This window comes from Chelmon rostratus, chromosome 6, assembly GCF_017976325.1.
Source record: "Chelmon rostratus isolate fCheRos1 chromosome 6, fCheRos1.pri, whole genome shotgun sequence".
Lineage (NCBI taxonomy): Eukaryota > Metazoa > Chordata > Actinopteri > Chaetodontiformes > Chaetodontidae > Chelmon > Chelmon rostratus.
Genome location: NC_055663.1, coordinates 20,521,459 through 20,547,039, shown reverse-complemented (window position 1 = coordinate 20,547,039; position 25,581 = coordinate 20,521,459). Strand labels below are relative to the sequence as shown.

The following is a 25,581-nucleotide window of genomic DNA, read 5'->3' as shown; positions in this document are numbered from 1 at the left end:
CTTGAGCATGCTTCCTGTGTGTTCAGATTCCAGCGTATGATAAACACGACACAAATCACACTGGTTCAGATCAGATCACAGTGAGACTTCTCTGTATTTGTTCAGGCAAACTACAACTACTGAACCAGTAGTTTTTAAAGCTTTTCTTTCTGTATTGTGGAGCTCCACCACAATGATCAATGTTCCTTTTTTCTGTTTTTGTTTGACTGCTGGGCTCACAGTGTCATTTTCTCTTAGGACTCTGGACAAGCGTCTGAACTGCAATCAACAGGTGAGGATGCAATCTATCCTAGATGATAAACATAAAAGCAATCTTATGAAAGTAAACTGAGGGGAATAGTCCTAGATTCATGAAGTCACTCTTGTTTTGTGATGTTTTATTCCAGGGGCTCGACAACTGTAAAATTAGTAAGTATCTAATTTGTCAAATCAGTAAAGTTCAATCAGTTTGAGATTAAGTGTTTTTCTTAGCACAGTGTAATTTTGATTTGAAATGACTGATTTGTTTTGACAGTCATCTGCCCTCACACATAAGAACACATAAGTCAAATATATTCCTAACATTATAATGTACACACCGTTCCCTAAATGTCAGAAAACTGCTCAGACAATCACACGGTTGTACGTAGACAACTTGCTCCGACTGGCCCAGAATGGGGTCCTGAGCATGTGGGACTCTGGATGGACAAACATGAGACTGTTTCTGTTTTGAATGTAACGTGGAAAATAAAGGCCGATGGTAAGTATTACTAAAATCTGCTTTTGAAACTACAATGTGGTTTATTGTAGTTCACATTTTAAAATACATAAATTACAAATGCATGAATAGAAAAAAAAGGATTCATATAAAATGGACACTCTATTCTATTCACAGGAAGTATACGAGTACTTCTTGGAACAGAGATAAATATTCAGGATGAAAGTACAAATCAAAGCATGTGTGTGCAGTTTTCTTACCGAATCGGACAACAGCTGAATCCCACATCTAAGAGGGTAAGACTGAAACATAGTTATTTATTTAACGATTAATATTACAGTGCCATGCAATATAAATGTTACAGATTAGACACCTGCAATTTGTTTTTCTTTATTAGTGGACATTTTCTTTGGATGGAGTTGTGGTAGAGCCTGGCCGCACATATATGGTGTCAGTTTTTAATTTGCCAGAACCGGATATTGGAGACTACAGGATTAGAAAGCAAATTACTATCCCAGGTGAGTTACCTCCAGATCCAGATCCCTGAAATATGCGCCGAACAGCCGGAGCACATTTACTATGCTGGACATTTATTATGAGTCATATACATTGTGTATACGTTTGCTGCACATGCGTGGTTATAAATTACATATATTGAGTCTTTGTTGTTGTATTCAGGTTTAACTTTGTGCTCTGTAATCCAGGAAGTAGTAGCATGTGTAGAGCCAGAAGTCTCAAGAAAAAAAGATATGTTTAATGTAGTGTGTTGTGACAATTGCTCTGTTACCAAAATACCCTTTTCTTTCAAATGTATCCCATGTCATCACCCTTTTGATATGTAAAAAACCAATCTGTTTTTGCATTCGAAGAGTGTCTTGTCAAGGTGGACATTTTTCATTCTTATGGGATAATTACCACAACTAACTGAGTGATTTGATACTAGAGCCATCACAGAACAAGCTTTAAAAAGTTCTAATCAGGTTCTTGTCATATATGACCAGGATGTGATAACAGGATAATCCAGAAGACCCAAGTGTGTCTGCAAAATGGTAAATCTTTTTATGTTTTAATGGACTGCTGTACGAGGTCCAGGAGTATCTAGGCATTGTACTTTTCATGTTTGGTTATTTCAGGTAGTCTCTGGGATCCTCACATGACTGCTAATGTGTCTGTGGATAAGGAACACAAAGAGTTATCTATTGTTGTGGGTTTCGAGACAGCACAGTATTCAGAGCTATACCAAGTGTCTATCCAGGGTCATCGTTTCCATCACAAGAAGAATGTCTCAAAGGTAATTATCCTGTTGTTGGTTCACTGCTTGTTTAGTATGAATACTGTAGCACTGTAGCACACGTGATGTCAAAACTCTCACTTTGCTATTTCCTTGAACAAATAGGGAAACAGAACATCGCTGATTGTGACGTTTGAGTTTGGTTTGTGGAACCTGTCACAGTGCAAGATGGTGTTGATGGTAAGTTCAGTTCTGATTTAATGTCCCATCCCTAACAGTTGCTAAATCCATGTTACTTATAGATATATAACATCACCTTACTCTGCTTGTTCTGAAGATTCAGCCGTTTTTCATTGGATGCAAGAATGGCTGTCACAGCCCCAAGAAAATGATTGATTACTGTCAGTGTAAGTACGCTTTTTGCCATTAAACTGCACATGGCAGATTTTCAGCGGCCACTTGGTGCAGAGCATAAATCAGTGGTGTTCAACCTTTTTGGGTGTGACCTCTTTAAATAAAACAATGTTTGCTTGCTCGCTCATTTTTGGTGTCAAAAGTCAAAATGTTTTGTTTCTTTCAAACGTTTTAAACAGCAAAAATTGGAGAAAATGCCCAAAAAAATAATGCTAATTTATGTAGCAGAACATTATTTTTCCTCTTTTTTCTACTCCATTGATCATATCTCAGGCCCCTTGGATTGATCTTGTGACACTGCAGGCTCCAAGAGTCTCTCTTGGGAATCACTGGTATAATGATATTTGGATTTACTTTATGTATTTGTTGAGGTATTTCTTTATTTTTTGTTTAAGATTATCCACCACGGACTTTAATCGTGAAGGCATCTGTGGGGCTGCTCGTCATTGGTAGTTATCTTGCTTATATACTGTGGAGAGCATCTCATAAAGGTTTGCCTTCTTGTAAACACACTGTATCAAATAGAAAACGCAGCTTGAATTGATAATTAATCAGTGGTCTTCACCCTTCTGTCAGATCCTGTGAACTCATCCTCATCTGCTGCCAAGGAACAACCAGAAGCTTTTCAAGTGCAAGAGAGAAAAAGAGTCCTCATCATCTACTCCCTCGACCACCCTTTATACAAAAACATCGTTCTCAAGCTTTGTGCCTTCCTGGCGACCACATGTGGCACTGAAGTGGTCCTGGATCTGCTGGACTCCGCAAGACTGGGAGCGTTGGGAACCATCCAGTGGTTGGACTGGCACCGAGAACAAATGGAAAGCTCTTCAGATAAGATACTAATCCTGTGCTCTCGCGGAGTACAAGCCAAATGGAAAGCCATGTGTGGTCACAAACAGGTTTTTCTGAGAGAGGATGCCCGCTCACCCGTAGGCGACATGCTCAGTCCAGCCCTCAGCCTCATGGTCCCCCATTTTATCCGATCTGCATCATTTGAAAAGTACATAGTGGCCTACTTTGACGATATTTGTTGTGAAGAAGACGTTCCTTCACCTTTCAACATTACAGTACGATACAAGCTGATGAAACAGTTTGAGGAGCTCTTTTTCAGGATCCTGGATAGTGAAAAGTACAAACCAGGCAGAGTGAATTACATCAAAGGGCTTTCAGAGGACAAATACTACCACTGTCTGTCAGGTAGGGCCCTGCGGGATGCCATAGAGACGTTTCATGCATATCAGCTGGAGCATCCACAGTGGTTTGAAGATGAATTACTGGAAAGCTCACAGTTGGAAGTTGAGGAGGCCTCAGCTGAGATCTGTGATGATGCAAAACAAACCTTTTAACACAACCCAACCCAAGTCATCACCATGTAAATACACAAGAAAGTGATTTCACTGCCGACAAAGCAGGACTGAACATGGCTGGAGAGTTTCAAACGTACACCTCAATTGGGTTCAACCCTCTTTATGCTGAGAACATACAGCAAGTTTGATATTATCACATTAGTGTTTTGTGGCATCTACAGACAACTATAAAAAGCACTTCACCAGTTATTCACTTATATTGGACATGAAACACAAGCTATAAGTGGATCCAGGTCATGGTTATCCAAGGAGGCTTGAATCAAGGGTAACTGGACTTGGTTGTAGAAACTTGAAAATGCCACATTGGCTGTTATGTGTGGCCAATGGATGAAGATGACTTGTTGGATCTGTTAATTCTCTCCAAGCAGTTACTAGATTGCAGAGTGATTTTTTTTTTAATAAATGGAAATATGTGGACACTTAATACACATTTGTGATTTCTGTAATAGATTTTGCATTTCGCCATGTACAGTATCTGCTTATCCTTTTTTGCACGTTGCATCAAAGTTAAATATCAAATACTTTCACTTAGGAGACAATTCCAGAGTAGCTTAGACCACAGAGATCTGTGTTTGATTCTTGTGGGCTGTGTAAACAGTGTCTGGGTCGAAGTTCAACCTCCTGGGCAAAGTTTCTACCATGTTTGGTACGCTGGAGAAGGTAAGAACCAAAATCCTGTTTGTGGGACGCTATTGTTCTTTATATGGAGCTGATTAAATGTACTTTTTAATAACTCAAACAATGGACTTTTGATAGAGTTGCCAATATTTCTACCACAGCTAAATGGTCTCCCTCCATAGAGCATGTTAGAAATGAATTCATGTAGAAGTTCCTTTAGATTGATGTGGCTAGTCACATGGGTTTGAATTGTAAATTGTGTTTCTTGATGAGTCTCTGATCCACTCAGACTCACTGATGTGATATTAGATAAAAGCAACTGTTAGACTTACAGTGCTGGCACAAAAACAGTAGTAAAGCACTGACTAAAATTTTTTTTGACTTTCTGTCTCAGATAACTGACAATATAAAACATTTCTGCTAACAACCTTTGGTGCATAAATACGGTGAAGCAGGAAAAACAGATAAGAGGACTGACCCCAGCTCTGGAATGTGGGTGTCAGTTTCTGAGAGTAGCCCCCAAAAAGGGGGGATGGGAATGTGTCCTAACTAACTGGAGCAAAGAAAATCCTCACAATGCCTGAGTTGGACTTGTGCCTTGCAGTGACAGAAAACACACTGCAGGGTGTGATGCAACAGGGGAGCCGGTTTGATTTTTCCTTCGAGAAGCTGAGGTAATGTTCATCGTTTTGATTTTGACAAGCACATCGTGTGTGACCTGTACAGCTCTTTGTCGAAGAACAATCTACAGGAAATTTAAGTTAGATGCACTGCCTCATTGAACGTTTCCCATCAAATAAAAGTCTGCAGGAAGTAAATTTAAGAATGAAATCTATCTCATAGTCCCTTTGGTGCAGTCTTTTTTGAGATTCATTCTAAAGAACTGAGAATTAAGCTTCAAGACATTATGGCATTCCTGTAGTTTAATGTTTGGGATTGTAATTTTTGAATATATGTTATGTTAAAGGAGATGTGGAGGCGGGCTGTTTTTTCCTCCTTTAAGCATTTAATCATAATCAATCTCTTGATATGGAGATTGTTGGGGAGGAACGCTGGAGTGGAGACTAAAGCCTTTGATTGATCCACCTGAAAGAATCAGGCTGCAACAGTGGGAAAGCAACTGAATGGCACAAGGTGATTGGAAGAAAAGCATCATCTGCCACAGTCTTTCACATTTAAATGTAAAAACTGAATATTTTCAGGATTTCTGGACAGAATGAGGATGCTGAAGAGAGCCTCTGCACTCATCCTGAGAAGAGGAATTACAACTTTTAAGAGCAGATTGTGCAAAAATGGTAAATACACCCTCTCATTATACAATATCTAACCATTTAAAGTATAATGTACACACAGTTCATAAAAATTGATGATAATGATAACAATGATTATGAACCATGACCTCTTCTCGTAGACAGCCTCTTCAGAGTTCATCCATCTGTATCACAGGCAGTGGCAGAAAACAAACCAGTGGTTGCACTGGAGAGCACCATCATCACGCATGGCATGCCCTATCCACACAACCTGAGGTACCCCAGTTAACCTTCAAATGTCATTCAACTCTGATGCCAGCAGCTCATCGTTGTTTTAACCACTTGTAACCGTTAATGTGTTTTTTATGCAGCACAGCGAAGGAGGTGGAGGCCATTGTGAGAGCCGAAGGAGCCACCCCAGCCACGGTGGGAGTGATTGAGGGTGAGGTCCGTGTTGGTCTGTCGTCAGAGGAGCTGGACCACCTCGCCCGCTGCCAGAGCTCCCTGAAGGTGTCCCGTCGTGATCTGCCCTACGTCATCAGCAAAGTGAGACCACAACAAGCTCACACTCACAACACAAAGCTCAAAGTGATCTCACTTTGACTACCTGAGTCCGCCATTTATGACGGTGCTTTGAAAACTGCCCTGCTATTTCCTCAGGGTCTCTCCGGGGGAACGACGGTGTCAGCCACTATGATAGCAGCACATCAAGCTGGCATCCCTGTGTTCGTCACAGGAGGCATTGGAGGAGTTCACAGAGATGGAGAGAACAGTAAGCAGTCCTTGATGGGAAATACTCACTGACTTTTACACACACTGACAGTAACTCGTTATTGTTAACCGTGAAATCAGACTCACTGATTGGATGGTTTTGGCCTCCTTTCACATGGAGACTGAACAATCATCAGGTGTGTCAGGTACTTTATTACTCAATGACAAAGACCATGAGCAGAGATGAGGGTGCTTATGGAGTCACAAATATGATCTATATGGAGGCCATATACAGGCCAGCCCACCTGGTGGAAGTCCTCCATGTGTAAGAACAACAAAACTGTTCAGATAGCATCATCTTAACTCCTTATTTGGCGACTTTCATAGTTACGTTCATGAAGGCTTATCATTAGTCACCATTGAGTCAGTGATTATTTCTCCAGGTCTGGACATCAGTGCAGATCTGACAGAGCTCGGCAGGACTCCCATTGCAGTGGTCTCTGCTGGTGTCAAGTCTATTCTGGACATCGGTCGCACCCTCGAATATCTTGTAAGAATACTGAGATCATTTCATGTTGATGAGTCCTAAGTCATGTTGCACAATGGATCTGATACGATGTTTCCTAGTCGAGCGTGTGCTTTAGTCAGCCAGATACGTGTTAGCGTGTTAGTTTCCATAGTCTTTTATGTATCACCTGACTTGTGGTTGGTTTACCACAGATTTCCTGTTTTGTATTTTTCTGTGATTGATGAAGTCAAATGTAACCCGTGGTTTAACATAGACAGAGGTGTTACAACAAGACGAGACAGGCTTTACATTACAAAGACTTGAGGATAGCGCTGAGATTACTGCTGAAATTACTGTTGTGTGTGTTTATGCATGTGTGCAGAGTGATGTAGATTTCCTTTTATATAGAAAAAAAATGTACAAAAAATAATAAACAATCAATATATTAGATAGAAGGAAAGATAAGAATATTCTTTGTGCTTAGAAAAGGAATTAATTAATCAAAAGAGGCAGACAGATTTTTGGCAAAGCTCTGTTTAAAAAGGATTGTTCTGTATTTCTATTATGTATCTTCAATTAGGAGACTCAGGGCGTCTGTGTCGCCACTTATGGAGCACTGAAGAATTTCCCAGCCTTCTTCTCTCCACAAAGTGGATTCACTTCTCCATACCAAGTCTGCGACCCTGAGGAGGCTGCAGAACTCATCGGTATATGAGCGTTTTATATCCTCAACAATGACAGTTTTGCTTGACCTTTAACACACAGAGCTTATGAGTCTGGATCTGTTGTTTGCATCGTTCAGCAAGCTGTCTGTCACTGGGTCTCCAAAGTGGTGTCCTGTTAGCGGTGCCCATCCCAGAGGAGCATGCGGCAGCTGGGCAGCAGATAGAGGAGGCCATACAGGCTGCGGTGACAGAGGCAAGGTACAGAAAGTCTCTGTGGCTTGTCATCTATTGTTAATCAAATGGACTGTTAATATTAACAGAAAAAAGATCACTTTCTGTTCTCTTTTATGATTTCCCCAGTGCTAAAGGTATAAGAGGAAGAGATGTGACGCCATTCATTCTTCAAAAGGTCAACGATCTGACTAAAGGAAAGTCCCTTCAAGCCAGTATCCTACTGAGAATCTGAATTGCTGAGAACTGAAGTAGAAAACATGATCGTAACAAATATTGTCTAAAAAAAAGGCACCAAATATATTACTAACTTTGTCTCATAGGCCAGATAATGTCACAGTGCAGCAGCCTCTAAGGTATACTGTATGAACATCCTTAACCTGTTGTGTTCTTAGACATTGCTCTGATTCATAACAATGCTAAAGTTGGCAGTCAGATAGCATGCGCGCTGTCAAAACAAATGAATGACAAAACGTCAAAGGGCAAGACTCAACCACATGGAAAACACTCATCACACCCCGAATCAGATATTGTGAGTATAAAAACTGGATGAGCTTTTCAATGTTTAGTCAAATATTGGCACAATGCAGTAACCACAATGTTGTTCTGTTCAAGGTTGTCATAGGAGGAATAAATGTTGATTTTATTGCTAAAGGAAAAACAAAAACACTTGTAAGTTTAATTTACAACAGTATTTATTCACACTACTCCAGATCATGTAAGACATGTTATGTAGGTTGTAATGACTTTTTCTCTCCTCCAGTTTGGACAGACCAACGTAGGAAGTGTCTGCCAGTCATTTGGTGGAGTCGGTCGGAACGTTGCTGGTGGGTTTTTATCTGCTCATGCTCATGCACATGTTTTCACATGTACATGTAATCTGATGGTCTCTCACTCACTTCTTTGGTGCTGTCCAACAAGACTCTCTGAGTCGATTAGGCCATAGACCCCTGTTCATCTCAGCCACCGGCGCTGATTCTCACAGTGATGCAGTGTTTAACCATTGTAAACACATGGTAGGTGAACATCAACAGTTGTTTATTACCAAGCACGATGCTAATCCATTTTGCTTAAATATGTAAATGTTGAGTTTTTGACTTTTTTTCTTATTTTTGTAAGAACACAAGTGGTGTGGCCAGGCTAGAAGAGCAAAGCACAGCTACGTACTGTGTTGTTATCTCTGAGAGTGGAGAAATGAGTCTTGGACTGGGAGACATGGACGTTCATCAGCAAATCACAGAGAAATATGTAAGTTCTCCACCCAAAGTTATTAATTTTTAGCAAGGCTAACCCTGGATTTGTGTTCCAGCACCATATTCAGAACCATATTCATGACTTAAACTATTAAGCCTTAATATTTTCGTGATATCACACCCAAATTTAAATACTAGCTATGGTTAGCATGTAGTTGCCATAGTAAATAAAATAATTGTATTTACACTCTTTAGTTACCTCTTTATGTAGTTATTTTGTATTGACAATTCACCATTCCTGCATTGGAATAGGCAGGAAATGACCTGTGCATGAACTGAACAAAATTCATGAGACAAGAGCTGGTGCATGCAGACATTGCAAAAATATACATGTGCATGCTCACATGTCACATAATGATGTAATCTGACATGGAAAAAGATAAACATTTTGTACTGGGCACTTTTTACTGTTGAGTGATATTTTATGGAACAGAAATAATTAACTGAATAATGACAATAACTATTTGTTTCAGCCCTAATTTGTTTTAGATTTTGCTGTATTTTTCTATATTTGACCATTCCCTTAAATTTTTGTTGTGTTTCATGGTATTGCATTGTATGTACACCTGTGATGCACCTCTATGGAGTCACTTCATTTCTTCATCTAACTGTTGAGTATCTTTTTAAAGGTTTCACAGTTTGAGAAGCAGCTCTCGTCAGCCACTCTTGTGTGTCTCGATGGAAACATTCCCGTCTCCACCATCGACTATGTTTGTTCCATTGCCTCAAAACACAACATTAATGGTAAATACAGGGAGGCGGTCAGTAATGATAATAAATGATGGCGAACTAAAGCTCTCACTGATTTTAACACAATGCAACCAATGTGTGTCACAGTTTGGTATGAGCCCACAGATTCCAACAAGGCTTCTAAGCCTTTCATTTCAGACGCCTGGAAGTCTCTGTCCTATTCATCCCCAAACCTGGCAGAGTTGTGCACCATGAATAAAACACTTGGTATCCCAACACCTGAAGGTAAACTGTATTAGTATTTAATGGTTCAACCGTGGGTTTATTTTTCCCTCTTTTTACTCCCACATGCTCTCAAACACATATTCCCCTTCACAGTTATACAGTAAAGGTTCGTGTGAAAAATGCAAACAGCGTGATACTAGCTGAGGATGTGGTTTTTGTCTTGTGGGTTGGCAGTGCTGCCAAGCTCTCTTGACGAGGTGCTGAGTGTAGCCATGGCTCTCTCACGCCCCCTTCTGGATCATCTTCACTGTCTGGTCGTGACTCTCGGGGCAAATGGAGTGTTGGTGTGTGGAGAGCATGATGCCGGCTCAGTCAACCTGCAGCCAAGAAAACAGAAGAGGGTAAGGACAGCAAATACTTAAACTGATCATGATGCTTATGACAGTGAAAGTAAATATGTTTACTGCACCTGTGTTTGCAGAAGAGGCAGCTTTGTGCTCTCCACTACCCATCACTGACTGTAACAGCAGAGGAGACAATGAATGTGTCAGGAGCAGGAGATAGGTACTAAAAATTTGACCTACTTTCTCTTCCCTATGCTATTTTCCAAACTTCCTCTGCTTTAGTTTTATTTACTTTTCATTTCCCATGACCTCTTTCTTTTCCTGTCCCTGCCTGTCACACAAAATCCTGCCTAAGCCTTCAAACAAAAGACACTCATCCACCTCTAACCGCAGTCTTGCAGGTGCCTTAATGGCAGGGATTCTCCAACAGCGAGACACAGACACCTGTGTTCGGATGGGGCTCCTGGCAGCACGGATGTCCCTGGCGTCACCTCATCCCATTGCCCCCACGCTCACCTTAGACTCAGTGAATCCCAACAAGGTCCAGGCTCATTACTGGCCCAAACCCAGCCTCTTGTGGATAGACTGATCCTGGAACACTACTGAGTATAAGAAGATTAGGTCTGTTTGCATTGGGTTGGTTAATACATTTCTCAGTATTTTGTCATTTTAGTTTTATTCTTGTGAAACCTGCATTTAACATAGCAACCTAGTAAATTAATTTAGGAAGATGACATGTTTTACCAAAACCATTGAATCCAATTTTATTTGATATTTTGTGTTGTTCTATAATAGCTGATCTCTTACAAAAATGTTTAAAAAATGAACCACTTTTTCCCTTTTCCTTCTTTGTTCATTATTGCAAATCCTTGTCAATAAATTCTGAAGCATTATAACAAGGTCCTCTGGTGTTCTGATTTCACATGATGAAGAATGGTTATATTCAGCATCAGTGATGGGTGAAGCACACCTTTTCAGGTCCAAAATACTCAATTGCAAAAGTCCTGCATGCAGTTCTTTTTTTATGTAAAAGAGCATCACTGTAATCAAAAGCAAAAATCTTGTGCTGAATGTTCCCTTTCATAGTGTTTTGGGCTATTATATTCAATGCATTGTTAGGAAAGCAGCATTATAGCATAGTAGCTGGTCAATGTAGGGCTAATTTTAAGCACCTCATATACTGTTATGTAGTTTGACTTGTAACAACATGACATGTTTTCTAAGCTGATCCTATGTTTTAAATGTAAAATCAATCTACAAAACTAATAACTAAAACTCTTCATAAATATATTGGAGGAAAAAAGTACAGTATTTCCCACTGAAATGCAGAGTAGTAAAAGTAAAGTGATATAAGATGTTAACACTTAAGGAAAGTATTCGTAACTCAAAAAGTAATTAAGTACAGTGTATTGCGCTATTTGATTTTAAATACCACATTCTAGTTACACGCTGGTATAAATTGTGTCGCTGGTCATGGTTTAAACTCACACAATCGAAAACTCCATTACCCACAATGGATCTGTGCATGTGCGCACACTCAGTGGCATTGAACACTTGCCCCACTCCCTCCTCCCTACTTTAATGCTAGCTAAGATGGTGGTTAGAGCGTAAATTGTCTCTACAATACCAAGAAAAGAAAGGGGCAAAACATCTTTACAGCCTTTTAATTACATCAGAACAACAGACATAGGGCTATCTTATGTGACTGTTTAGAGAAATTTTGACATTTCAGATATATTGGCTCGCAGTCCCCGCCCAATTTGGTGTGACTCCCTTGGAGTGGAATCCTAAGCTAAATACGGACAGGGTAAGTAACACTAACGTTAGCCAAGTTGCTAGTTGGGCTAGCCAGCTTCCATTCTATCTCAACGAATAAAGGACAATAGTGTCGGTTACGATTTTACGGACTGACACTAGAGTACTCACAATCTTATTAGAGCACTGTCCAGGTAATCGTAATGTCGTGAGAGCAATGTCAGCTGTTTATGGTGCCAAAACTTGCTTCGAGCTTAGCGTTAGCTTGTGTAGGCCGCGTCCTAAGCTTGGCTCCAAAACCCCGTACGTTTTGATGATAATGTAGCATGCTAGCTATGCCGATGCTAGCGGTTAGCAAAAAGCAAGCTGTCAGTTAACATGCAGGCGAAAGCGTAACGTTATTGCAAACGTTTTTAGAAACGTTTCACGTCAATATCAAGTAAATACTCATCTCTGTACGTTTTGGTGTTGTGATTCAATATACAATTGCTCCTGGACACTTGTAATTAGTTAGACCGGCTTCTTTTACCAATTCGCGGCTAATGTTAGCTTAGCCTATCATTAGTCAAATAACATCTGTCATAATGTAGCTACGATCCAGAAGACAGAGCAGCTAAAGTTACCAGCCTGGCTAACTGGGTATTCTGGCTTCATACATGATTTTACCTATCAGCTTATATCTCTAGCTAAAGAGGCAAAACCGTGATACTCCTGTACATGGCAATTTATTAGCAAATGCTGCCAAGTATTTGAAATGTTGCCATTTCTCTGTTATCGGGTAATTCAACTATACGATGTCAGGTTTGGTCAATCTGGGTTTTTCATTCCGTTAGTCTGCCTTCAGCAGTGTTGTCACGCACAAAACAGGCTGGTGTTTTATCGCTAACAACAGACGTTTCATTTGTAAATAAACGCAGTTTGTTTCATTTCCCTATAACGTAAATTATGACGTTGTGTCAAGTTACTTACTGTCAACCCCTGAAAGACACAACAACATCCGCATTATCATTTTAAAGGGATGACTGCTGTTCCTTGTTTTCTAAGACATAGAGTCAAGTTGTCTTTTTCATTGGCGCACCCAGCTAAAACTAATTAAGTTTAAAACAAAGTCCTGCAATATCTCAAACCTTCATGGAGGTGGTCAGTTTTTATTGAAACTGATATAGAGAGGTCTTGAATCTACTTATATGTTTTGAAGGCTGCAGTTTGCTACCTATCACAGTTTCCCAGAGCCCAAGGTGACTGCTTCAGATTGCTTGTTCTGTACAACCATCAGGCAATAACTGAAAGATATCCACAGAGGACTATGGAAACCACCAAATACTCACATTGAAGAAGGTCGAAACCAGGGAATTTTTGACACTCTCTGTCAAATGACTTGTGATGAATTGATTTTCAAAATACCTGCCGATGAAATTCTGTCAGTTGGTTAATTGTTTCGGCTGTGACATATGCTGAGAGCAGTTTCCATTATTTAATGTTTCTCCAATGTTATAGACACATTTTCTCTGTACAGCACACTGCAATTCAGCCACTCCAGAAGATTTGAATCTGCACCTTTCTAAAAAGTTTAATAGAAACTGAACATTATATCCGTCATTGAATTAAGATTTATTGCATTAGACTGCAGTAGTTTAACTAAGTGAACCTAATAAACTAGTGACTGAGTGTAGTGTTTCCTTTGCTGCTGAATAGGTCAAACTCTACGTCAAAGACATTTATAGAAATACATTTTGATGTGTGTTTAGTCTGATAATGTGACCTTGGTGGTCATAAAGTCAGTTTAAGAGACTATACCATCCTGCTATTAAGTATGTGTTAAGAATTTGTTCAGTAGACTTTCAGTCATGTCTTGATGGAGTTCTTATACTTAGCCTTTGTATGTTTTCGTAGCCCTGTGATCTGTGATCGGCTTCAACACTCACCCTCGCTGCGCCATACGATGTCCCACAGCCCTGAAATGAAGGACGACCCTATGGAGTGCCCTCTGTGCATGGAGCCGCTGGAGATTGATGACGTCAACTTCTTCCCCTGCACCTGTGGCTATCAGATCTGCCGCTTCTGTTGGCATCGCATCCGTACAGACGAGAACGGCCTCTGCCCCGCCTGCAGAAAGGTGAGGAGATGATGAGATGAATGCGATAACAGAGAAACTCATCACAACTCTCAACAGAGGATTGGTTTGGGAAAAAAGAGATAATGATGTTGAATGTCCAAATGGGAGGGTCCTGCTTCTAAAGCAGTTTGTAACTTAAAATATCAGTTCATCATCATTTACAGCAATTTGACTAATGGTGCCTGTTGATATCTCTATCTGTAACTTAATTGTGTTTTCGTGTAGCCGTACCCAGAGGACCCCGCTGTATACAAGCCTCTGTCACAGGAGGAGATCCAAAGGATAAAGAACGAGAAGAAGCAGAAACAGAACGAGAAGAAGCAGAAGGTGACAGAAAACCGCAAGCACCTGGCGAGTGTCAGAGTGGTCCAGAGAAACCTGGTGTTCGTGGTGGGGCTCTCACAGCGACTCGCTGACCCGGAGGTGAGCACAGTCTCAGCATCAAAAATTTCAGTGACTTATGCTGCCTGTGACATTGGAGATGCTTGATGTGAATATGGCTGTGACAAACTGAAGGCAGTAGCTACTAGATTTATCGTGTCCTTTTCTGACAAGCACAGACACAGTTCAAATCATAACTACTTTGATAGGGAATGATTTTAATGCTCATTTAAAGGTCTGTCAGTAAACCCTCCCACAGAGGCCATAAGAGTAAAACTTGTGTATGAACAAGATCACAGCGGACCCAAAACCTTGCCATCAGTTATGTTTATTAATTTTTTTCATTGTGCCCACAGGTCCTAAAACGACCAGAGTATTTTGGGAGGTTTGGGAAAATCCATAAAGTGGTCATCAACAATAGCACATCGTACGCAGGTTCACAGGTGAGAGGTTGGACCAAACTGACTGCATGTTTATAACCATTGACAGAACTTAATATTGTTTTTTTTCTAATAGTTGAACCATTTGTCTTTTACCAAGCAGAAATGTTACACCTTGTGTTGTTTACAACTTTACAAATGACGAGATTTGCTTGATTTTATAGTTAATTTTCCTCAGTTGTTGGTGTTGTTTATTATTTTTTTGTAGATTGTTAAAAATAATTACTTGCATAATATATTATAGATCAAATCATAATTATTGAAGGATGGAAAAAGTTAACTGACTAAACATTTAAGCATTCAATAATGGAAACATTATTAACTCAATGCAGCTATAGAACACTGAATTAAACGCAACAGTAAATCTGTTCAATTCGTATATTTGCTTATCCTTTTTTCAGGGGCCTAGTGCCAGCGCTTATGTCACTTACATCCGCTCTGAAGATGCTCTAAGAGCAATACAGTGTGTGAACAATGTGGTTGTTGACGGCAGAACACTCAAGGTGAGAAGCTGATTTATCTCATCACTGGTGTATGGCTATGACTTAGAAGTTTTTACACAACAGCACTGTGATAACTTCATTCTGTATTCTCCTCCTCTCTGTTAAACACAAACATCCTTATATAAACAACTTTGATTGATAGTAGGATTAAACTAAAAGTCCTTAGCTTTGAATATCATTTACATATTTTCTTGTCTCATTTTCTCTGTGTTAAAGGCTTCTTTAGGCACAACAAAGTACTGCAGTTACTTTCTTAAAAGTATGCAGTGTCCCAAACCTGATTGTATGTATCTACATGAGCTGGGAGATGAAGCGGCTAGCTTTACTAAAGAGGAGATGCAGGTAAAATATTTTGCTCTTTGCTGTTTGTGCTGATCGTTGTTTGAGTATTAACAAAAGGGTTAACTTTGACTCATGTTTTGTCATTTGTTTTAAGGCGGGAAAACATCAAGAGTATGAGCAGAAACTCCTCCAAGACCTCTATAAAATTAACCCTAGCTTTCTACAACCTCCAGCATGTGGAACAGAGAAGTCAAAGAGTAAATCCAACTCCACACAGAGGTTGTTTTTTAATTTATTGTCTTCTATGTTCTTCGTCTTTTTACTTCCACAATACATCTTAATTATTATGCTAAGCTTGTTTTTTCTCCCGCTTTGTAACAGAACCAACAGTAGCAATGGTAAAGATGGATGGCCGACGCTGTCAGGACATAACAAACTGGCCAACGGGCTTTCAGAGGACCGCAAGTCTCCTCCGTTGCTAGACTATCTAGACCAAGAAGTTATTGCTTCAGATGGGCTAGAAACAGAGCTGGGTCCTGGCCAGCATACTGCCCTGTCCCCCTTCTCCTCTAATTGTGACAGTAACAGGTAATATAGACAAAAGCCTAAATATCCTTAAAGAAAATTGTTTTATTTCTGAAGCTTCTTTGTGATGTGTATCTGATTTTGTCACTTGTCTGCTTCCCAGTGACAAACCTCCAGAGTCCATTGGAATGGTGAATGGTGAGACTTTACAACAGGTGAGAAGACCTCAACTCCCTATTACTTTGGTTCCATATAAATGAAGGTGAATCAGGTTGGGGAAGGACAGCCTCACAAGCGTCGCCTCCTCTCTCTTTGTCCAGATACCCACCAGTGACTCCCCCTCTCCTCCCCCGGGTTTAACCAAGCCCAGCCTGGTGGTGCCCATCAGCGTGTCAGACCTCACAGCCCGTTCACCCTTTGAGGGTGCGGCAGCTGAGTCCCAGTCGCTCTTTTCAGACAACAGTAACTTCAGACATCCTAACCCTCTCCCTGCTGGCCTGCCCCCCTTCCCCAGCTCCCCCCGCGGCAGTTCTGACTGGCCCATGACCCCCGAACCACAGAGCCTCTTCACATCAGGTATAATGGAGCTTTAATTAAACATTTTGTATGCCTGGTTGTTTGTGCTTTTTGTCTAATTTTCAAACAGTGGGTTGACCTGCAGCTGCTTTATCTGTTTGTTTTAATACCGTGGCCATTAGCAGTGCACTCCATAATACTGACTGTAACAGCAGTGTATCATTAATTTAGGCATTTTCTGCTCTTGCAGCCATTGGAAATTGCCCTGTATAGTAAAACTAGTAAAATGCTTAGAATGTGAATGTAACTTGTAATTGTTTGTTTGTGACCTGGTCCACATTTAGTCTATGAAACGCTTCTTATGGGAAATGAGCAGTAAGTCATTGGTCATCACTGAATGACACGTCTCTATCATCCCTGTAGTGCTGACAAAAACGTTTTAGTAAGCTTTAGGTTTTAAAAGGTCTATCTGCATGACTCCATTGAACTTCCAAAGAACAATGACATCGAAGAGGCAGTTTGAGGGTTCATTTAAATGAGTAATATGGTAAAATGTATTTGTCTTTTCTTAAAGTTACAAAGTGCTTTACAGGGAAAAGAAAAACAACATTAAAAGCAAAGCAAATTCAAATAAAAACGAAGAAAAGAAGAATAAAATCAAAATTAAAAAGAGAAAAAATTTAATCACGAGAATGGAAAGTAAAAGAAATGTAGAAATAAGAAATGTATAAAGAAGAATGCTTTAAGAAGGGATTTAAGAGCGTTCACAGCCTGTCTTATCTCTGGGCAAAGTGTTTCAAAGTCGAGGCTCTAACTGCAGAGGCCCTTTGTCACCAGCCATCAACTAATCACTAAGCCAAAGACATTTATGACTGGTTGACTAAGAATTTCTCACATTGAGGACAGATCCGGTAACTTTTCTTTCTCCTTTACTTACAGACACAATACCAGTGTCTTCTTCCACAGACTGGCAGGCGGCCTTTGGCTTCGGCTCGTCCAGCAAACAGCAGGACGACGATCTGGGCTTCGATCCTTTCGACGTCACCCGCAAGGCCTTGGCCGACCTGATAGAGAAGGAGCTGTCAGTGCAGGATCAGAGCCCCTCGTCCCCAGGGCCCTTCGCTCAGGGGAGCAGCCACGGTCCCAGCCTGCTGCCCCCTAACCCTAACCCCAGCGCCTCTCACCACTTCCCCAGCGGCCTGCCACGCCTCCCCCAGCTCCACCACAGAGCCATCTACAGCTCCTTCAGTTTCCCCGGCAGTCAGAACAGCCAGGCCAGTCAGCAGCAGCAGCCAGCCTCCAGACACCCCTGGATGGGCGTCCCCACACGAAATAACCTCACACACTTGAACCACTCAGCCAGTGCTGCCTCACACAGTAATTTCCTGGACCTGAATCTGCCCCCTCAGCACAACACAGGGCTGGGAGGGATCCCCATCTCAGGTACCAGACACCTGGGTGACTGCGGCACCTTTCTGTGTCCTGTGGAAGCTGTGCATGTTAAAACAGATATCAGATGTGTTCCATAATGGTGTTATTTAATATGACAGCTCATGATACTTGCTCTGTTTAGTGTTTATTGACCTTACATAACAAACCCTGGTAGATGCAGTTCTGCAGACAGCCACTAGTCTGTGATCAAAACACCGGAGGAACTGACACGCCTGCTTTGCTCTCCTCTCCTGCAGAAAACAGTGGCTCTATAGACGGCTTAAATGTGAAAGAGTGGCAGGACGGCCTGAGAGCTCTCTTACCCAACATCAATATCAACTTCGGGGGCCTCCCAAACTCCTCTTCCTCTTCCTCCTCCTCATCCTCCAACAGTGTTAACCACATTGGTGGGCCGGCGGGGCCAGCGGGCATCTCACACAGCCTGAGCTGGGACGGTACAGCCAGTTGGATGGACCCTGCTATCATCACAGGTAGAAAGTAACTGAGATGATTTCGCAGTTAGTGAGCGACTGAAAATCAGTCAAGGAGCGTTTTGACATCAGATTAGTTTTATTAAGCGAGAATGCCAAACATGGAGTGGTTCCAGCTGCTGTTTTATACCGTTGAATTAGAGCTGCAACCATTTTCTTTTCCATTGCTCTGCTGCTTATTTCATTGATTCATTGCTCGGTCTGTAAAAGTGTGAAAAAAAAGGTGAACATTGCCCATCACAGTTTCACAAAATCCCTCAAAGCCTAGTCCAAATAGCAAATGCTCACATTTCAGAACTTCTTTTTTTTTCTAGATTGAACTTAACCAGACAAAACAAATCATTTAAATAATGACACTTTGGTCTTCTTCACTATTTCCTGGCTGTTTCATACATTTTCACATAACCATAAAGCTAAAAATGATGATATATATGGTAAATATTCATTCATTATAATATGATAAAACAGCTGTTGGTACCAGTTGTGGACAAAACACCCAGAAACATCTTTCAATATAAACACCTTTGGAATAATATTAATAGTAGTGGTAGCTGTTGATACTCTTCTCCCTGCTGCAGTATGTAGTTGAGCTGTTCCTGCAAACTTTCAATGTTCGTCACAATTGAAATGTCAGCAGGCTGTTTTCTGAATTAATGCATTAATCGCTTTGTCTATAAAATGTCAACAAATCTTAAAGATTGCTCTTTTTGTAAAGCAGCAAATCCTCACATTTGAAAAGCTGGAACCAGTGACTTTGGTGCTTTTGTTAAAAAAATCCTAAATCAATTTTTTGCCAGTTAACCAATCGATTGATCATTTCAGCTCGAAAGTCAGTTACGTGAATGTTACCAAGTTAGATATTGATTAACGGTATTTCTCTGCTTCAGTTAAGTTCTGACAGTCACAATTGTTTGAATAAGTTGACACAAAGCAACTTTTACAACAAGGAGGCCAACAAAACCCAACCAAATTAACTGCTCAGTATCTGTACTTACCACAGTGTCTTATTTTGGGCCCCGGTGTATTTTTGTCATCACTCATCTCTTCTGTCACCTCTCTCTGTCACCCCTCTTCTCCCCACAGGCATCCCAGCCTCAGCAGGGAACAGTTTAGACTGTCTCCAGGACGACAACCCACCACACTGGCTCAAGTCCCTGCAGGCGCTCACAGAGATGGACGGCCCAGCAGGCTCAGCAGTGCCCACTCCCCAGCCCCTCCACACCGGCCTCCTCGACGCCCACCTCCCCCTCCATCACAGAGCCGCCGGCGGCTGGGCTCCCTACCTGCCCCCTCCCACAGCCAACCCCGCCAGCCAGTTCCACTCCCCTCCCCCCGGCTTCCAGACCGCCTTCAGACCCCCAGGACAGCCCACCACAGAGCTGCTACAGAGTGCTGCTGTGGACCGCCACTGAACACAGAATACAGCAGACACCCATCCATCCCCCACTACCACTTTATGCCCAGTCATCCTGTACCCCGCTCCCCCTCCCCCAATGCAATACACACCAATCTGCAGAGTATGAAAAATTATTAACAAAGTAACAAACATGCTTTCTTCTTTTTCTCTTCCTCCTTCCTTTTTGTCTATTCCGAAGGCTGATTTGTTTTTGTTTTTGGTACACAAGTTATCATTACCCTTTGTCTGCTACCATCACCACTCCTTACATCTAGTTCTGGGCGTAACATGGGAATCATTGTGCAGCTCGCTGTTAACTTCAGAGAGCGCAAGAAACAGGATAGCATCGAGCGCCCAGTGGTGACACAAGAGTTAACTCCACAAACTGGTGAAGAAACAAATTAGCTGAAGTGAGGTCTTTTTAAAAGTAACTAATGATTAAGCATGAACAACATTTGTGTTTTTGAAAGTTGAAGTCATGATAAGTTTTTGAGGAATGAAGCAAGCTGTGAATCTGCTCTTGAAGCTTTGCCCCAAAGACCCTCATCCTCCCCACTTTAACAGGAGACTGTGAAACGGTTAACCCTTCCAGCTCAGTTGTGAATAAGTCGAGGTAAGAGAGAGAGAAAAGGGGTTGGTTCTTAGCTTTTTTCTTTCTTTCTTTCTTTCTTTTGTGGAGAGTGGTTTTTAAAAATGTTAAAAAAGAAGCTGAGATTTGGTTAATGGACAGAGTGAATGCAGATGACACAGGGGAGTTGAGGGCACAGGCTATGCATGGGCTCCCTGTTAGGTAGGGACACAGATGGCCTGCTTGAGAGGCCGCTTGGCCCATATTCCCTTTAGTGGAGGGCTCCCACTGGCCCCGTCCTACTGGAGGGAAAATTTTGCTGAACCTCTGTATCAGAGGATAGAGCACTGCCTAACTGCAGGGAGCCAGGGCTTAGGGAGATCGTGGCACACATCCTGAGCACTAGGGTTAGACTCTTACTCAGTGCCACTGTGTGGTACCTACAGTAGCTAGCCCTAACATGGACAGCCACCAAATAGATAGGACAATGACCAGGATGGATGAGGAAATGTCAAAAAATACTAATGAGGGTAGCAACAGGGTCAAACATGTCCCTTTGTCTGACCCAGGAGGGCTTAAACGAGGCCTTAAAACGGACAGAGGAGAGAAAGGAGCTCGAGTGATTGGAAGGGGAGTCTATCGTCAGTGATTGCTGAAAAATATGCAATATTGTATGTGATTTCAGCAGCTGTATGTGAGTGTGTGTCACAAAGGGAGGTGCTGCAAGACAAAACCAAGTACTGTAGTAGTGATTTAAGGAGCTCTCAGCCTTTAGGATTCGAGATCGACCTCTCCGACCACCGCCTTTTTTCTTTTTGAAGTCTTAATTCTGATCCGTGTACGCTCTCTCTTTCTCCCTCTCTTACCCAACCCCCCACCCTACCCATCCCCCACCCCTCCCGCTGTTACCTATTTAACAGTATTCACAAAAATGAACAAACTCATCCAGGAGAAACCACCACAGAGTCATACAATGGGTTTTAACATGATGTTGCGAGAAAAAAAACAAAATTGAGGCGCTTAAAGGAAGTGAACTGTCCTCTGCAGGTCTGGAAAAATGAACCTTAAATAAAACTGAAAACTCAGAGCTGGTGTGTGTCTGCTGTTGTGTTCTCAACACCCGGATTCAAATATGTGCACTGATAATTATTTCAACCCTAAGATACTCACCACTATACTGTGCAAGGTCACTATGAAATCCCTCTTTTGTGTCATTTCTTTGTCCTCCACTAGAGGGCAGATCACTGTCAGTGATGAAGCTCTGCAGTCAAACTTCAGCTGAGCACACACACACAAGGTAACACAAAAAGACTCGGATACTACAGTTTCTCAGGTGCACAATGTTTTATCTCACTAAAAACAATTTCAGCAGTTCCAAGTATGTGTTAGGCACAATTAAATGCAATTATAATGCAGATAAAGGCGAGGTGTGACCACAGTGTTTAATGCCATATGTTTAGTGTGTTTTCAGTGGAGCTGCACTGCTGGGAGCAGAGCATGCGTGCATATTGCAGCTCTTCACTTTGCAGCTCTGAACTCTCCTCGGCCAATGCTGCAGTAGATACCGGCAGCAGACACTTTGTTTCTGTCCTGTAGGACTTCTGACAGACAGCCGATACTCACACAGTGGCGTCACTATTCTACAGTTAGACAGCTGAATTCGATGCTTGTTCAGTTAGGTTTTTGTTTTTTGTTTTGTTTTTTGCAGTGCCCTTGAAGCCAAAGTTAGACCTTGATTTGGTCTTTTTTCGATTAATTGATTAATAGTCTAGTCAGGGGTTATCAAATTCAAAGGGCTTTGGGGTAATGTTAACAGGAAATGTTCCCATGGAGTCATTTAGTCGTGGGATACAAGTAGAGCCACGTTTATTTAAGCCTATATTTCTCTATATTTGGCCATTAAAAGTATGCCGAATTAGCCGTTAGCGGCCCCTGTTTGCAGTGTCCCCATTAAAATGCCAACAACTGTCACTGCATTACTTTGATCGTAAAGAAAACTTAAAAACGTGATGATTCTCAGGCAGGTTCTGGAGTTATACGGAGCGTCTTTTTTCTGAGATTTCTAAGCAGATTTACGGACGTTTTATCGCGTGTGTGTTTAAACATTTAGCATTTGTAAGCAGTGTGTCAACATTTACTAAACGGCAAAGCCCTATATCATATTTATATATAAAGTTATTTTTGGTAAGTGTTTGTTAATGTACTATATTTGCCAACAGTTCTAAAGCATCCTATGAAAACACATTTTATATCATTACAACTGTGTTTTACTATATTGTGTTTTTACTGTACTGAGGTTTGTGTGTAACAAAACAATATCTGTTGGTACACACCAGCCTCCACTTATGGGGGCCCACAGCTGGCGACATGTGATATGTACTGTATACAACTATACTATAGGTTGTTATAAACCATTTACTGTTCATAGACTGATTAGAAATGCTAAATAGGGGTAATTTAAGACAAAAAAACAATCTACCAAAAATCAAATATATAAAACAGAGAAATAAAGAAAATTAATTGGCCATTTTTTCACAGTTTTCTTTGTTAAATGACTGAAATGATTGTGATTATCAAAATAGTTGACCGTCACTTTCCTGACGATTTACTAATGGGTTAATTGTTAACAGTTCCAGCTCGAGTCCTGGTGTAACTGGACATGTTGGTGAAACAGAGCTGCCCCCCTCTGGCTTCAGGCTCCAGGTGCTGAGGAGGCACTCGCAGAGGAAGGTGAGTGTGAATAACGCAGGCAGGCAGCAGATTCAGGGGCTGTGACAATGAGTCAGCAGCAACACGGAGGAGGGGGGAAGCTTTGCTGAGAGCGTTCCTGGACCAACACACACTCACACAGACACTGCACTGAAACATAATGGAGGTGTCTTTGTGGTGATGCATACCTGACATATTCAAGAATAGCATCTGTTTATTTTCCACAGCTACAGAAAATAGCTGTAGTGTTTGGGGCTTTCTTTCTGCTCTGGTGGGAAAAAAACTGGCACGGAATTTGCCTAAAAGCATGTCGGACTTAATTATTAAGTGCTCTGAGACAGAAAGTGTTGCCTAAAACGAATGATTAGTATATTGATTTGCTTGCTTTGCTGAAACTGCATATTCATGCTCATTATCATAAGGGGAAGGGAAGGACTGGGCACTGAGGATGAATGATGAAGCAAAAGAGGTTAGAGGCAATGCATGGAGACAAATCACATTTTAGTTGCCTATTGCAAAGACCTGGGTCGCATAGCAGTAAATTATTCTTATTTCATTCAAAAGCACCAGAATTGGGATTTTAACAGCAGTGAGGCAACTCTGTGACTTCAAATCCCTGTCTGTAAATGTCTAACTGAAATATGCTGAGTATTTGCAAAGAAATATCTGCGAACAGCATTTAACTATGGTCAGGTGTTCAGGACAAGCAGAAAAAGCCCTGATTTTTCACTCCTCTATTCCACAGAGCTGTCCTCTGCGGGGGTTCAGTCTGTTAAACTGCTGAAATCTCGCTTTCCTTGAGGACTGCAGCTATGAGGGCATGTGGAGAGGGCACAGCAGCTGCAGTGGCTGCCGTTAAGAGCAAGCTGTCTGTATTGAGAGGCATGGATGAGGCTGTTAGCAGCAACATAAAAGCAAGACCACAAGACTGAGAGAAACATGAAGCCAGTACAAACAACAGTGCGTTGATATCAGCCGTTTTGTGAAATTTTGCAGATGAACCAGAACTCTCAGGTGCTGCTGTTGCACCTGGACTTTCAATCATACTGGAGATGAAGAGAGGCAGCCTTAACAACACTCCTCTGCACAGATATTGTGCTAAATGCTGCAGCATACTATACAAAATATTGCAAGGAACCGTCAAGGAAAGCCTGAGGTGCATTTTATTTATTCTTAAGGGACTGTCTGAGAATGATTGGCTGCCACCTTCCACCTAATAATTTTCATACAGTTCTTGAAGCAGAGCTTTTCTCCTGTCAAACTGATTTAAATTGTGTTACACTTTTCTATGAAATGTTACTGTGGCATTGGTTTGGTGTGCAGCTGTGCAGGAAAAAATACACAAAAATCATTTGAATATAGCTAAGATTTGATTAGCGGATAGGACTCTGATCAGGATCAGGAGCAAGCCATACTAATGGGCTGTTCACACATACAGACTCAGAAGCTGGGACAGTGACAGGCTGCTATTCATTGCAGATGGGACCTTGCACTGCAGCCTGGCACATGCCGCTGCATAAGCTGCTCCAAAGGTGTCCGGTAGAGGAGAATTGGGAAAAGCTCAATTCATGTCCTCTGATGCAATGCCAGCAACAGTCGGGCTTATTTTGATTCCTGCAGAAACAGAGGCAGAGAGTTGCTTATCGCTTTCAGCGCAGATAAAGGGCCACAATGCCGATCAGTTTTTGGGTATGATTGAGGTATTAAATCTGTTTCAACAGGACATGCCGTGTTAAAAGCTGTTGTGCTTGTACTTGTGAAACAAACTGGAAATTTGACGTGAACTGGCCAGTCAGAGAAAAGTATAAAAACTTTGTGCTCAACACAACATACCCAGAGAACTCCAGGTTTGTGAGAGGCCAGAGACGGCCAGCTTTGTATCTGTATGTGTGAACACATTGTGAGAATGCAGAGCAATGCTAGCGGCTCTGTGAGACTGTACGTACAGTAGGTAGGCTACAGCAGCTTTGACCTAAATGCTAACATAAGCACGCTAACATGCTCACAGTGACTGCGCTGGCATAATGCTTACCCGTTTAATTTCAGTATGTGAGCATGCTAATGTTGCTAATTAGCACAAAACGCAGTATACCTGAGGATTATGGGAATGTCATTAGTTTTGCGGGTATTTAGTCATAAACGAAGCACTTGACCACTGGATGATGATGCTACATGAGAAGTTGAGGGAACACTAAAATTACTCCAGTTTATCCTGTGAGGAACATGAATGTCTGCACCAACTGTCGTAGCATTCATTCCAACAG

The 25,581-nt window shown here is 41.5% G+C and overlaps 3 protein-coding genes across 4 annotated transcripts; all 3 read left to right on the top strand.

Moving 5' to 3' along the window:
• The first annotated feature begins 75 nt into the window (after positions 1 to 75).
• Positions 76 to 4,786, top strand: LOC121607961 (interleukin-17 receptor A). The gene is given in 12 exon segments (XM_041939036.1): positions 76 to 271; positions 387 to 408; positions 596 to 739; positions 875 to 993; positions 1,095 to 1,215; positions 1,699 to 1,746; positions 1,831 to 1,988; positions 2,094 to 2,168; positions 2,266 to 2,335; positions 2,738 to 2,833; positions 2,919 to 3,671; positions 3,674 to 4,786. Coding segments are annotated over 12 exon segments (1,869 nt in total). The 5' UTR covers positions 76 to 172; the 3' UTR covers positions 3,838 to 4,786.
• A 207-nt stretch (positions 4,787 to 4,993) lies between these two features.
• On the top strand, positions 4,994 to 11,037 carry zgc:136858 (uncharacterized protein LOC678543 homolog). The gene is made up of 18 exons (XM_041939343.1): positions 4,994 to 5,622; positions 5,739 to 5,853; positions 5,949 to 6,123; positions 6,238 to 6,349; positions 6,732 to 6,838; positions 7,377 to 7,503; positions 7,599 to 7,719; positions 7,822 to 7,907; positions 8,088 to 8,224; positions 8,308 to 8,364; positions 8,456 to 8,519; positions 8,614 to 8,708; positions 8,812 to 8,940; positions 9,575 to 9,689; positions 9,783 to 9,920; positions 10,095 to 10,261; positions 10,342 to 10,424; positions 10,598 to 11,037. The coding sequence occupies exons 1-18, from the start codon at positions 5,544 to 5,546 to the stop codon at positions 10,791 to 10,793; spliced, it is 2,103 nt and encodes a 700-aa protein (XP_041795277.1). The 5' UTR covers positions 4,994 to 5,543; the 3' UTR covers positions 10,794 to 11,037.
• Positions 11,038 to 11,793: 756 nt separating this feature from the next.
• Positions 11,794 to 21,686, top strand: cnot4a (CCR4-NOT transcription complex, subunit 4a). 2 transcript variants are annotated; one of them, XM_041939711.1, is made up of 13 exons: positions 11,794 to 12,011; positions 13,853 to 14,075; positions 14,301 to 14,498; positions 14,813 to 14,899; positions 15,298 to 15,399; positions 15,616 to 15,741; positions 15,836 to 15,960; positions 16,063 to 16,269; positions 16,370 to 16,421; positions 16,527 to 16,782; positions 17,662 to 18,165; positions 18,411 to 18,644; positions 19,728 to 21,686. In XM_041939711.1, the coding sequence occupies exons 2-13, from the start codon at positions 13,902 to 13,904 to the stop codon at positions 20,054 to 20,056; spliced, it is 2,394 nt and encodes a 797-aa protein (XP_041795645.1). In that variant the 5' UTR covers positions 11,794 to 12,011; positions 13,853 to 13,901; the 3' UTR covers positions 20,057 to 21,686. The 2 variants fall into 2 exon arrangements, with proteins under 2 accessions (XP_041795645.1, XP_041795644.1); XM_041939710.1 differs by having other exon boundaries at positions 18,411 to 18,647.
• The last annotated feature ends 3,895 nt before the right edge of the window (positions 21,687 to 25,581 follow it).

Bases quoted from the DNA above. Each gene is read 5' to 3' on its own strand.
- cnot4a (XM_041939710.1), top strand. From the start codon at position 13,902: ATGTCCCACAGCCCTGAAATGAAGGACGACCCTATGGAGTGCCCTCTG. The intron at 15,961-16,062 runs GTTGTTTTTTAA...GCTTTGTAACAG, and splicing joins AAATCCAACTCCACACAGAG to AACCAACAGTAGCAATGGTA. The intron at 16,783-17,661 runs GTATAATGGAGC...CTTTACTTACAG, and splicing joins ACAGAGCCTCTTCACATCAG to ACACAATACCAGTGTCTTCT.
- zgc:136858 (XM_041939343.1), top strand. From the start codon at position 5,544: ATGAGGATGCTGAAGAGAGCCTCTGCACTCATCCTGAGAAGAGGAATT. The intron at 6,124-6,237 runs GTGAGACCACAA...CTATTTCCTCAG, and splicing joins TGCCCTACGTCATCAGCAAA to GGTCTCTCCGGGGGAACGAC. The intron at 8,520-8,613 runs GTGGGTTTTTAT...CTGTCCAACAAG, and splicing joins AGTCGGTCGGAACGTTGCTG to ACTCTCTGAGTCGATTAGGC.